This window comes from Prunus mume, linkage group LG5 (assembly GCF_029339155.1).
Source record: "Prunus mume cultivar Tortuosa linkage group LG5, ASM2933915v1, whole genome shotgun sequence".
Taxonomy (NCBI): Eukaryota; Viridiplantae; Streptophyta; class Magnoliopsida; order Rosales; family Rosaceae; genus Prunus; species Prunus mume.
In genome coordinates this window covers 5,794,516-5,808,156 of record NC_142702.1, presented here as the reverse complement: position 1 = coordinate 5,808,156, position 13,641 = coordinate 5,794,516, and the positions used below count along the sequence as shown (strand labels likewise).

Below are 13,641 nucleotides of genomic sequence, written 5' to 3'. Positions count from 1 at the left end.
AATTTTGTCCCTAGTGAGAAAGAAAAGAAGTTTCACGAAAATAACATTTAACACATTTGGTTGGCGTAGAAGTCTGATTATTTCCGTGGATGGGAAAAAAGGTGAACTGAAAGGAAAGAAAGATAATGAAAGGGATGTGTGAATACGAAGAAGAATTGTGGCTTATTCTACTTTTGCTGTATAGGTGATCATGTTCAATTAATGTTGTGTTGTGACCTCTCGCCTAAGTTCAAAGAATACTCGGGAAGAAAAAGAAAGGTTGAAGGGAAAATATAGGAGAAAGGGAAGTGAGGTGAGAAAGAAATGGAAAAGGATTTATAGAAGCTTCGAACCAAGAAATTTTGGTACCATAGAAAGGGAATGGAAGACTTGGAGGGGAGCTTTAGGTGTTAAAAAAAATGAAAATTTGGAGACGTAAAACTACTTTTGCATCCCAATTTATATTTTCGGAAGATGTAAACGTAATTTTTTCCTATAATATGAGAATGTAAAATTTGGATTTGATATTTTTTTTGTGGGTTTAATATATATTTGGCTTATTTTTACAAATGGTTCTTGAGGTTCACGAAATTGTCATATTGGTCTTTTAGGTTTTTTATGTGACATAGTTGGTCCTTAAGGTTACTCTTGGTACATCAAGTTAGTCCTTAGGGACTATTTGTGAAAATAAGCGTATATATTTAATATTAGTTGTTTTTTTTTTGTTTTTTTGGTGATACAAGCGATATTTAGGGATGGTGGTTTTCTCACCCATACACTATCAATGTGTCATGGGGGTTAGAAACTGAGACCACTGATCTACGAGTCAATGCTCTTTTGTACTAGACTAGACCCCGTTATCTAATATTAGCTTCATTTTAAATAACTTTCTAATGTAGTGGTGGTTCACATGTAAACTTCTGCCTCTTTCCCTTTATCAGAAGCGGAGGACCGTCAATGGAGTTGTAAACTCTCTCATATGCAAACTAGCAAACTTTTTTGTTAACATTTTCCAGGTGGTTGACTCTTGTACATCTCAAATATCTTCCCCATTTTTGGAATGTACAAACAAATTATATGCCGAACCACATTTTTGGTCCATGTGGTTTGGTTCATGTTTCACTTTGGTACTTGTCATTTTAATATTAGACACAGGCACAACAGTATAGAACTAGTCACCGTCACTGTAAATTTGTGTGATATCTCCGATATGTCAAATTGCTTTAAACCATTACACCAGTCGGTCTTTTGACTAAGAATGAGATAAATAAAATGCGAGAAACTATGATAAATAAAATAAAAGGTGAGAAATCCAGCAAGGCACTCATAATTCAATAGAAATTAGTAAAAAAAACAAGTGGTTGGTTGATCTGTTAAATCCAAGGGACTTCCAGATCACATAAGCTTTTAAGAAGTAAAGTCGGACATAATTGAAGTCTTTACCATAATTTTGTAGCTATGCTTTTAGTAAATTTATATATGGACTTTTGTATTTCTAAAAGAACTATAATATCAAGCATCTACACGATTCTGTTTCCACTGCGTCATCATGTTTTACTCTATCTTATTCTTTTTACTTTAAAACGGAAAAAGAAAAGGTGGGGGTCTCTAGTGCAGATATAAATGAAGTAGTACATCCAGATCACCAGCGCCTCCTTGTATTCATTCATTTCCAAATGCAACCCTAATTGTGCAAGTTGTAGGGAAGCATGATACCAAATGTCAGCCATAGAAGCTCCACAATCAGACCTGGTTAATATATTTTCCATGCCCAAAGGCTTGTAGCATCACCAAACATCCTTATCATTTAAACAGTAATAGGACTCATAATCGTGCAAGGATGTATGATAGACACACATCATACATCTAAACACACCTACAAACCGCATCTATTAGATATCATATGGCTACAAAATTGTTGACTCCAAGGAAATATTCCAGTTAGTAAATTAGGACATTACAAACCTCAACAAGCAATGATAATGCTTGTACCATCACCAAACAGAACCATGGCCCCCCAAATGTATGGAGCAATAACCGAATCATTTTCCCGAACTCCTTCACATTTCGTTATCAATGATATCCCGCATCATCTGTAATGGGATGAGCCCTTCAGTCCGGATGGCATCTTTACTTGGATCTGGACTGACAAAGAGCAATGTCGGCAATCCTCGAACCTGATTTGAAAGAGTTTAGGAGGTATTATTTTCCTAGTTAATTGCCATTCAAACTCCAAGATAATAGCAATAAGAGTTTACAATGCTTCATCTGTTGCATAAAACTTTTCCAATAGTGACATTGTATGCCAATAAATCTAGATCTCTTCAACCAGTGATATTAGTCAAAGCAAAATATCCACCCAGTTTATGTTTATCCAGAATATTTATCACTGAGACTAATATAAAATCTGTGATTTTCTATGAAAAATATCTAACTAAAAACACATAAATTCGTAAGAGGCATAAAACGTAGAGTACTAAATGCCATAAATTCCATAAAGAAATTTCAGTGCAACAAGTAGGGCTTGAGAGAATGGAAGAAACTGAGAGAATAGAGACAAAATAAAACTATAAAAATAAAAGGTAAAAAAGAAATGCAAATACCTGCATGTCACGTGCAAACTCGTACTCATCATCTGTATCAACCTTAATAATTTTAACATTGCTCTCATACTCCACAGCAAGCTGTTACGAAAATTCAAATTTCAACGTTACTCATATACTTACAAACCAAGTTTTTTTTAATCAAATTCTGAATCGGGTAGATTCAATTTGATTAACATTAGAATCCTAATACGGAATATAATTTATATGTTAACTAACACTTGGAATATAAAGACTTTTACCATTACATTCACTTTCAAAAGAAATCTGCATACATGGGTATTTTTATTTTGGATTGGTAAAGATAGTAGGATAAATACTCATATTTGATTTTTGCCTGTCTGATTGATAGCCCATCGTTTATAGATCAGAAGTTTGCTCTGAAAAGTTCTAAAATAACCCTTAGCTTAGTTTTCAATTAAGCAAACTACTGTAAGACTGCATCATGGATATGGCTTTGAGTTACCTGGGTTTCCAAATCTTATAACAAGTGGAACCTTGGGTTTACTCTCAAACTGGTCAATTGACTTAGTTATTCATATATCTTTTGGCTTACATAAAAATATGAACCAGGACAATGAGAACACAAGTTTATCAAAGCTTTTGGTGAAACAAGTGAAAATGTCATGCTCAAATACCCTTTTGAGGATTCATACAACATGAGCTGAATAAATTTAATGCCTCCAGTTTATTTCCTTGAAATGGCAGACAATAATTAGAAAAAAGAGAACCACGTTATTTGTTTCACTTTTGTTGATGTCTATTACCAAGTAAATAGGATTTCATAATGCAAGCACAACATTATCCGACATATTTCAATACCTTTTCTACTTTACAAGATGCACTTTCCCCAAATGCCAAACTATGCAGCAGTTCTACAGTATGGGAATGGTACAAGAAAATATAAAGCTACGTTTGCAAATGCAATCATGGTGCATAGACTTGCATCTCACACTTCATTCATCTCATATTCTAGCATTTGATAGAATAAAAAGCTAGCATCACGACCATAAGAACATAGATCCCCTCCAGTAACCAACAACAATGGTTCTCTCCTTCTGAAGATTTTGTAATCAAGTAAAACATGCAGAATCACAGATCACAAAATGCATATGAACAACTGGACAGGCAAGAAATGTTTCACAAAAAGTTTGGCCAACTTTTATTATATTTAATGTTTTACACGAAATGGGCATCCACATTTGGCAGCATGGAAAGAGTCTTAATCTAATCACCATTGTAACTAGCACTCAGTGAGCATCTTAAAAGTAAATGTTAATCACATGTTAAAGACATATACTAGCTAATGTTCAGAAATAGCTTGTGCAAATAATGTACCTCACACATCTAAAGACACCACATTTCTCACGTATTATATTTCACTTTCAGCTTTTTAGAAACTGCTATCCAGGAAATACACTTGTGGTTCACACTTCATTCAGTCATATCACAGCATTTCAGATGAGATTAAAACGCTAACTAAGGTACACTCGTCTTGAAGATGTTGTCATCAATTAAAACATGTTGGATCCGGATTTTCTCCATTTACCACCCACTTGAAGAGGAACACTTCTAAAATCTCATTCATATAATCAACATCATTTTTACAGCCAGCCATGAATGTTTTAAAAAAAGGTGGGGTACCTTTAATAATATTTCTTGCTTTTCAGAAACACTCAAAATCATCCAATCATGATCAAACAGCCACCATACAAGAAAAGGACCCCTACACTTGGGCAGCATATGAAAGTCCTAATCTACGAGAAGTGATATTGGGTTGTTGTTAGTCAAGAGTAAAACTTACAAGTGAGAGTGGTTCTCATTCTACAGTCAATACTAAAACATACAAGTGAGAGTGGTTTTCTTTCTACAGACACGATTAAGACATACAAGTGAGAGTGGTTTTCTTTCTACAATACTAAAACATACAAGTGACAATGGTTTAAAACATAGTGGGCATGCATACTGTGTGCAGTTCAAATTTTCAAATTTCCCCCTTAAAAGATCTCTCCACACACAAAAGATTAGGAAGGTCTAGAAAGGAATTTCTCTAACAACCAGTTTGAAATCCATATCAAAGTACTAAATACTAGTATTTTATCAAATTGCACAGATGAACCATCAAAACTTCAAAAGAAAAAAAAAAGAAAAAAAAAAGCCAGATATGAATACAAAGTAGCGTCGCTAAAGTAGTATGCATATGTGTAAAGCATACCATTTCAAGTTCTTGAGCCATCAATATACAAGGTCCACACCATGTTGCAAAGAAATCAACGACAAGGGGTACATTTCTTTCTCCTTTTACCAGTTCCTGGACCTCCTGGGCCGACACCTTCTTCTGCGCTTCCCAAAAAAAGAAATAAATAAGCTCAAATTTATAATTTAAAAATAAAGAAAGATCAGAGAATTCCTAAAACCAATAATTGTTTTGTTTCAATCTCACTAACTAATAACTATGCTTGCTTGCTTCTATCAGATGCCTCCATAACTGATAAAAGGAAAATAATAAACTAAAACTCTATATGCCAAGTTGGCTTTCAAACTAAGCCAAATCAAAAGAAAAGTTCCATGCTTTCCCATTTCCCATACAGAGGTAAATCCCAGAATATCAATTCAATAAACTGTAATCCTTTTACGTTTCCTACATTTTCTCACCAACCAGATAAAGAATTTGAATATACAAACTGACCCATAAAATCATTACCATATCAAGGAGGAAAAACATATGAATTAAAGAAAAAAACCAACAAATAATGGGTAATTCCAATGCTAAAGTAAATAAGCATTTCTAGGGAGAACTTACCACAAGATAGTCTTCTCTGACATGTTTCCCTTGAGGGGGTCTGCAAAGCAACTTCCTTGTAACTGTTGAGAGTGAAAGCGGTGTGTTCTGGAAAGAAAATAGTGAATTTCGCTGCTGGGTTTTCACGGAGGAGTGAGTAACAAGTTGAGAAGGTGGAGGGGAATGAAATGATAAGACCATGGGAGAGTGACTACGGGTTTTCGAGCTAAAGCCATAGCTATGGGTAGGAGGAGCTGTTTGGGTTTGGAAGAGAGCCATCCTTTTACAGAGCCAAAGCAATCGAAGTAATCTTCTCGTAAATCCCAGATAAACAAAAAAGGCAATCTGGTTGTGGATATAGTGACTGGGCTTTTGAAGCTTCAAAATCCATCGCCAAAGCGCATAAAATTTCTTTTGGGTTTGATTCCTGTGGACTGTAAGTTGAGAAGCAAGCCCACATAAAAGCCTATTTGTACATTCTTTTATTTATTTATTTTAAATCGCGGGTAGTCTCTGTGTCACTTGAAATATATTATTTTTGCCCCTGTTCTAAGTCCATTAATGTCATCTATATCTTCTTATGCCATGCATCAATGTCATTCTTGATGTCAATTAATCATGTGAGAATAAGGATAGAGCTAAGTACATGCTATAAGTGACACGGACTAGCTCGGATTTCTTTTCATGAATATAGTGCAAAATTACCATTCTTAAGCTTATGCCCTCCTAGCCAGCAAAATATATTTTACAAAGTCACATTTTGACATGTATATCTAGTGTAAAATTACAAGGTGACATGAATATATAATACTGCAATAGTTCTTTATTAGGCCAAAACGAGTATGTAATTAATTATCGTTATCATTTGGCCCCTAATAATATAAAATTCTAACTTCGCTTCTGAGTGTGAGGTATGTGACCAACATCAATACTCGTAGGTGGAAGTGTTAAGACAAATTTGCCCTTTAAAAGTTGGTCACCTGCTTTTGATAACAGAAAATTCAACGAATTTGATATCGAGTATGACATTGATGTATGGCATAATAACGGGGACATAAATAGAATTGAAGAAATAGGAACAAAAATGACGTGTTTGGAGTTGTTTCCAATACACATTACCAACTTTCATATTTATGGTCCTTAGCCTACATCAGTTCAAAACTTAAATAAATATATAAAACAAAGAATCCTTGCCTACTTCATGACTTAGACACATCGTATCATTTCACTGATATAGTTATGGCACATTTAGCATAACTACAACCTGTCCACTTATGAATTTGACCTCATGCTGTGTTGCCCTTACATCAACTTGTTCGATGAATAACATGAGAACGTGCTGCTTTCAGAAAATATTCGTTCCACTAACAGAGATGGTCTCAAAGATTAGGAGACATTTTGATGCCATCTATGCTTCGTACTACTATCAGAATGGGATGCTATGTATGTACTTAAAAAAGTTGTTTATGCACCTCTTTTTTTTTTTGTTCTTCTTCTTCTGTTTCAAGTAAAGAGCACCTTTTTTCTTCCATAAGTAAAGTAGAGTTAGACCGGAGTTAGGGTGCCCCACTTTTAGGCTAAAAATTGAACGATGTTGACTTGAGGAAGAAGAATAATAATAATTTTAGGAGTTAGGGTTTCTGTAGGTTAAACTTGGGTACCTAGTCTTTGAAGTGTGAAGTTTACGTGTTGATTCAATTTCAAGTGAAGCCCAAGAATTAATTGTGGAAGCAAAAATTTACGTGTCAATAACACGACATCACATGGTCATCAAGATGACCACATGAACTAAATTTCTCCTGATTAGGGACAGGAGAAAGTGGAATGCATCGTATCATGCATTAATTAAGAGCAGTAAGCATTATTACTGACGTTCGCTGCCTCCGCCGAGATAGAGAACACTACCACTAGCCACCCAAAACCCTTGTCTATCTCGAATCACAAGTTGAAACGAACCACAAAGATCTGGAGTAGATCTAAAGCAGGAGCTCCAAATCTGCAAAAAGAAAACAAACAAAAACAACCAAACACATCCAACAAACTAACCAAAAGGGAAAAACATCAACAAGAAGCCAAAGGGGAAGCAAAGCAATGGGAAGAGTGGAGAGAGGGGAAGGATTGAGAGAGGAGGGAGGGGAGGAAGCCACCCACCCCAAAAGGTGGGTGGCGGCTAGGGAGATTTTTCTACTGCCTAGCCTTACTAAACCTCCTATTCTCTGCCGGGGTAATAAGAAGTGTGGGCTCCGCTTGAGCCCACATGATACAAGAAGGCCTAGCAATGCCTCTGACCGAGCAAGGCTTACGAAGAAGTCATCCCAGCACAGGCACAAGTGCTTTGCAAGGACAGCACGCCTCTGGCAAAATCAGCGCAAATCCTAAAGATCTGCTTATCAATTACAGCAACAAGAACTAAGGGGACTACAGTCACGCACTTTGAGTAAAAATCTCCCACGTCCAAGTCAAACGGCTAATCGAATTGACGTTCCAATCAATGAGACTTAACACCCCCAATCAACGTTGAACATGCATCTTCTCACGGTGATAAACCACCCAACAAAGAGTCATATTTAAACCACCACCATCTCCTGGAGAAGGGAAATGTTCCTTGAATTGAAAAACCTTATTTTTCTTAAAGCTTACGTCTTACTTCGACATCGGAGGCTCTTTGGCTCAAATCACACTAATGTGTCTAAGGACTAACCTTGCCTTTTTTATCTCAATTTCAGAGTACCGAGGTCTTTACATACTATTGGAAAGATTCATTCCCCACACGATTTAAAGATTGAATTTTGAATTTGAAGATACAACTTCATTTAGATAACTAAGTCACACACTTTTCCCCCGATGTAAAATAAGCGAAGATTAATAGACTAATTCATGCATATTTAGGCGATTAGGTACTTTATCCATTTTGGAAACCTAACTCTTTAGACGCTAGAGCATCTCATGGGAAGCTTGAGCAGACTGATGATATAGATTAACTAGGAACCATGATCAAATAATAGAAAAAAACTATGTGTAAATTAAAAAAACTTGCTTGGCATACATACACTCCCATCTACATATTGGAAAACTTACAGTACGAAATCATCATGGAGCAAGTATCTAGATTCCTCAACACTTAGAAGTTAGGTGGACTCAAAGGCTGTCCTTTTCCTCTCGTAAAACTTCCATTTAACATCTTTCATACACTTTTCTCTATATCTCTCATCACGTGAAACATGGGATAGGCAAGTTTTTCTAGGTCTAAACACTGATATTGCTTGCTGAAAGAGAGAACATGTACATTACAATGAGGTAGATATGTTATTGTACCTACAATAACTACTTAATTCGCATTATATATTACATGTTAATTAGTTGACTCTTCCTCACCTTTGCTTCCAAAAGGTTCTCCTTTCTTTTCTCTCAGTGTTACATACTACATAAATTCTATACATTATATATCATACTTACTCACAAACCTGACCATTATTGTTCCTCAACTTCTTCCAATTCTTAAAGAAGAATCAACCCCCTTGCCAACACCAGCCGCAAAGAGCCTTGCAATCTCCAACTGTGTATTGGCAATAATTTCGGTGCGCTTGAGATCCATTTCTCCTCTCTTAGCCTCTGCCTCAACTCTCATCCTCTCTATCTCCCTCATTGTGTCCATTCTTGCTTGCTCTGATCTCACCACAACCTCTGCTAACCATCTTATGCTCTCTGCTATCTCTACTTCCTCCCGTCTTCGCCGCTTCTTTTTCTCTATCTTCCTCTTCATTCTCTTGGACCTTAATTTTTCCTTGTCACTGTAAAGAGCTGGGGTGCTACTGTCTATCTCCAAAGGGTTCTTGTCTGATGCATGGTCTGACAATTTCATCCCCATTCCATCTTCCTGCATGTTAACATGACTGCAGGTTAAATTAACTTAGTAAGATTTACAAACAATCACATACACATTAATAATTTTTTTAAGAACATCTTGGGGAGTACAATTGGTTTACTTGGGCCTTCTAGAGTGCATTGTAACTTCAATTGTTTACCTCAAATGTGTGTACAATTGCACTACAATAATTGGAACTTTAACCTCAAGTGTTTGTACTACAATTTTTCCTGTACAATTACTGCAAAGCTTGTACCTTCATTGAAATTCAGATGCCAAACATGATGCATCCTTATGTTAGGTGAAGTGAAATTAATATCTAAATTAATGCCAACTAACCCTTCTTAATTTATATTCCAAAACAGAGATAGTAATTTCCTCTGTCTGTTCAATTTTGATTTTATGAAGGGCTTCTGCACATGATTCAGTAATTTCACAGCATTTGGACAAAGCATCTGAAATCTTCATTCATATTGAACTATGATGAATTCAATGTCACAATATGATCAGAAATAACAATGTTAAGCTTGAAAAATGTTTATCTGTGAGACCACCAAGGCATTCATGTAGGACATATTGGGTTCCAAGAACATAATATGACTAGGGTAGGGAAACAATTTAATACCCAATTATCTCCAGAAAACAATTGTGAGGGCTAAAAGACAACAATCTTCAGGTAACAAGAAGTGTTTATCTGGTTAATTTCAATTGAAAATTCAAAAAACAAAAGGAAATAGGTGTGAAAAAACAAAACAGAGGTGGGGGGGTCATGTAGACTGACCTTGGCCACCCTATGATCAACACCATTGGATCCATATGAATTTTGGGCAGTTCCTATAGGTTGAGGAGGAGCAGTAGGTGGTGGCTGTGGCGGCAGCGACGCTGATGGCTCCAGTAGCATCAAAGGATGATTGTTCTGAGGCGGCGGAGGATGCAGTTGTACTGGCAGTGGTGGTGGTAGTGGTGGTGGTGGTATAGCTGCAGCTGTTACAGTTGCTGCTGCTGATGCTGCTGTTGGGGATGGCCCACTGCCACGTAGCAGAAGATCAAGCCGTGGATAGAGAGGCCATGATGAACCATCAGCAGTGGCAGACTCAGAACGGTATCGTTTCTTCATGGACTCAATCTTGTTCTTGCACTGGGTTTGAGTTTTGGGGGACTTGGTACAATTGGCACGAGACGAGACATGTTTTGCAACATCTTCCCAATCATGGCCTTTGAGTTTTGCTCTGTTTCTGAGAACCCATTTGGTCTCATAGGCCTCAAGGAGGCTAGAAACTGCTCCTTCACTCCACTCATCTCTTTTTAGCCTGTCACTGCTGCCACCAACACCAAGAGGTTGTTGGGGTTTTGATCTTGGAGACTCTAATTCCTTGGTTGTGGAGGTGTAATTGTTTGGGGGGAGAGATGGGTTTTCTTGGTTAGTTTCGTTGTCCATCTCTCTCTCTCTCTCTCCCTCTCTCTCCTAATGCTTCAATAAGTTTTACCCTTTTGTGGGCTTAAGCTGCTAACATCTTGAAGCCACCAAACAAGTTTAAGCACAAGAAATTGTGAAGAGGGAGGAGAACCACTAGCATTTTAGAGAGAAAAAGAATAATGGGTAGTAAGTAGAAATGACCAACCAAAAATAAAAGATCAAAGAGAGAGAGAGAGAGAGAGAGAGAGAGGGGGAGGGGGAAGAGAGAGAGTACCCACTAGCTGCTGACTATAGCATGAGGGGGAGGAGAAAGGAGAAGGGAAAGGCAGGCTTAATGTTAGTGGGCAAGGCAACCAAGGAAAATGGGATCACTTTTGTCAAATGAGTTAATGATGTGAACCTGTTAACTTTTCTTTTTCACTTTTTGGGGTGGTGGTGTTATGTGATTGTGGGTATATTGGTTTTATTGCTGTGGTTGGGTTATTTTGGCTGTTAGCGTTGATATGAAGCCAACCAAGACATCCACTGGCCCTCCTCCTCCTATTCCTTCTTCATATTAGAGAGAGAGAGAGAGAGAGGTGAGAGAGAGGGAGAGGTTTTCTTCCTATTAGTGGTGGTGGTGGGTCAGTCACGTGGGTCTGTCACCCACTCTCCATCCCAATCACCAATTCACCACGATCACCATCTCTCTTCATCTCTCCATCTCCTCCACCACCACCATCCAATATGCTATATCGCCATTCAAACTTAGCTTCCCTTTTGGGTCCTCCCTTTTTTTGTTAGCTTTACTTTATGCCCTTTTGAGAACTTTTGGTGGATTCATCACCACTTGAGATGAGAGAGTAAGTTGTAAGGCCTTTTTAGCGAGCAACGGCTTGTAATATAACCAACCACCTTCATCCAATTGGCACCAACTACTGATTCCGCCTGCTCATTGTTGGTGGTGCCACTGGCACATCTAGGCATGAAACTTCATTTGTTAGTTGATTTTATAATTAAAGAAAGATTGCTCAAAAGCGGTTTTTTTTATTCTGCTACAAAAAATTTAATTTGAAACCTCTTCAAACTAATTCGAGTGGAAATGTTTTGTTTGTAATCGTAATATTATCACATGTTATAATGTCATCGACGAGTTTGTTAAATTCAAAGAGATGGACGAGCAGACTATTACTAACAACATCGATATTGTCCCCAACTTAACCACCTACAATGCCCAGTAAGTGCGGGGTTTTATCACAAAAAACCTCGTATTATTAGTAGTAGAACCATTCATTATATTTTGTATTTTATTTAGTCAAATTTTTGATGTGCGACTCATATTCTTCAACAGAGTTTATACTTGTACGATATTAATTATAATATAATTAGATAAGTAACATCATCAGCAACATCACTCAGATAAGATTTTTGGGAATCATCCACCGTTGGTATAATGTTGACTCGCCACACACTCTCTAGCTATGTCTCACATTACAATCTTCTATTGTTCTTCAAGATCATCATTGTTGTTTTCAATTAAGGAGTGGCTGTAAGCATTTCAAGAGCCACCCGATCATTTTGAAGAGCGGTGTGAATCATTTTGAGTGATCGGAAAGCACTTGCAGCGGCCAAATCACCTTCAAGCATCTCAAAAGCCACCTAAGAGACCCAAGAGCCATAGGAACCAAATAGTTCCTAGGACTTACTTCTTCTTCGAGACACTTTGGGCCTACTTTCGCGTACTCAAAAAAGGGATCGAGATACTTTTGATCATCATACTCAAAAGTACAATACCAAGCACATAGCAAATGTGCCTTTAGTAGTACTATGCATAAGAAAATATTGAAGAAGTAAATCAAGTTGAAAGAACAAAGTTTCATGGTGGGTGACCACCATGGTTGGATTAAAACAAATTATTTTTTTTCAAAATACAATTGAAGTTTATGTAATTTTAACCTTTTAATTATCACCTAAAAAAAACCTTTTAATTATTATCGTGAATATTTAGTTAATAATAATCGATTCGTAAATCGTTGAACTATTTGATTACTGTCGTGAATATTTTCATTGTTTATGAATAGTATTGTGAGTCGTCTATTTATTTGACTGAAGTTAGATGACTAAATGTTGTCTAATTTAGGATTTTTTTTATTTTTTTTATTGGCTGCAGGAGTGAATTTTGTATAATGACCTAAAAATAAATTGTTCGGATCATGAGATGATAGTGTGGAATGGGTGAAAACAATCATATAGTTCTTTTAGTTTATTCCATGATCTGAACCATTCATTTTTTTGTTGTTGTCTGGTTCACGACTCAAAACCCGTGAGGAAAATTAGCAGGTCAACCCACACGATTAAATTTTTGGGTCATTTTTGGGCCAACCTGTCATGATCCGTTTAATAAACATGTGAGTTTCTAGTCGACTCGCCAATCCGCTAAAATAACTATGTAATCCTTTTATTAAACGAGTCAACCCGCCAACCCGTTAAAATACTCGTGTAACCCGTCAACCCGCTAACCTGTTTCTTTGTTTATTCTTAATTTTTCTAATTGTTTTTAGTAATTTTAGTTGCTACCACTTAGCGACTCAACCTAATACCCGACTCGAAATCCTGCACGGAAAATTAACTAGTCAATCCAACACGATACGTTTATTAAACGGGTCGTGTTTAGATTGAGTATTCTTGACACGTATATGATACTGACACGACACGACTCATTGTCAGCCTTAGGAAGTGGAAAACACTCACATACACGAGTACTATGATGATTTGAACCCAAGATCACTTGAAAGCACACCAAAAATCTGAGCCAATCTAAATAACACCCATTGGTTCAAGAGCGGTGTTCATATTGGCAGATGTCTTCTTCATACGATTTTAAGCTGGAACGAATTTCATACAAATATTTATAATTACAAACATCTTCTATAAATAAATAAAAATTTTAAAAAAAGAAGGAAACATCTTATTGTATCTCGGAACGTGTAAAGATTAAAAAAACTGACACTTGTTG

General features: G+C 36.7%; 2 protein-coding genes across 2 annotated transcripts; both read right to left on the bottom strand.

Moving 5' to 3' along the window:
• Positions 1-1,704: 1,704 nt before the first annotated feature.
• LOC103330855 (Thioredoxin z) lies at positions 1,705-5,736 on the bottom strand. Its single transcript, XM_008233469.2, has 4 exons — positions 5,386-5,736; positions 4,798-4,920; positions 2,583-2,663; positions 1,705-2,156 (listed from the first exon to the last, which is right to left on the bottom strand). The coding sequence occupies exons 1-4, from the start codon at positions 5,641-5,643 to the stop codon at positions 2,040-2,042; spliced, it is 579 nt and encodes a 192-aa protein (XP_008231691.2). The 5' UTR covers positions 5,644-5,736; the 3' UTR covers positions 1,705-2,039.
• A 2,627-nt stretch (positions 5,737-8,363) lies between these two features.
• On the bottom strand, positions 8,364-10,990 carry LOC103330854 (sequence-specific DNA binding transcription factor). Its single transcript, XM_008233468.3, has 2 exons — positions 10,011-10,990; positions 8,364-9,241 (listed from the first exon to the last, which is right to left on the bottom strand). Exons 1-2 carry the CDS (start codon positions 10,665-10,667, stop codon positions 8,846-8,848), a joined length of 1,053 nt encoding a protein of 350 aa, XP_008231690.1. The 5' UTR covers positions 10,668-10,990; the 3' UTR covers positions 8,364-8,845.
• Between the last annotated feature and the right edge of the window lie 2,651 nt (positions 10,991-13,641).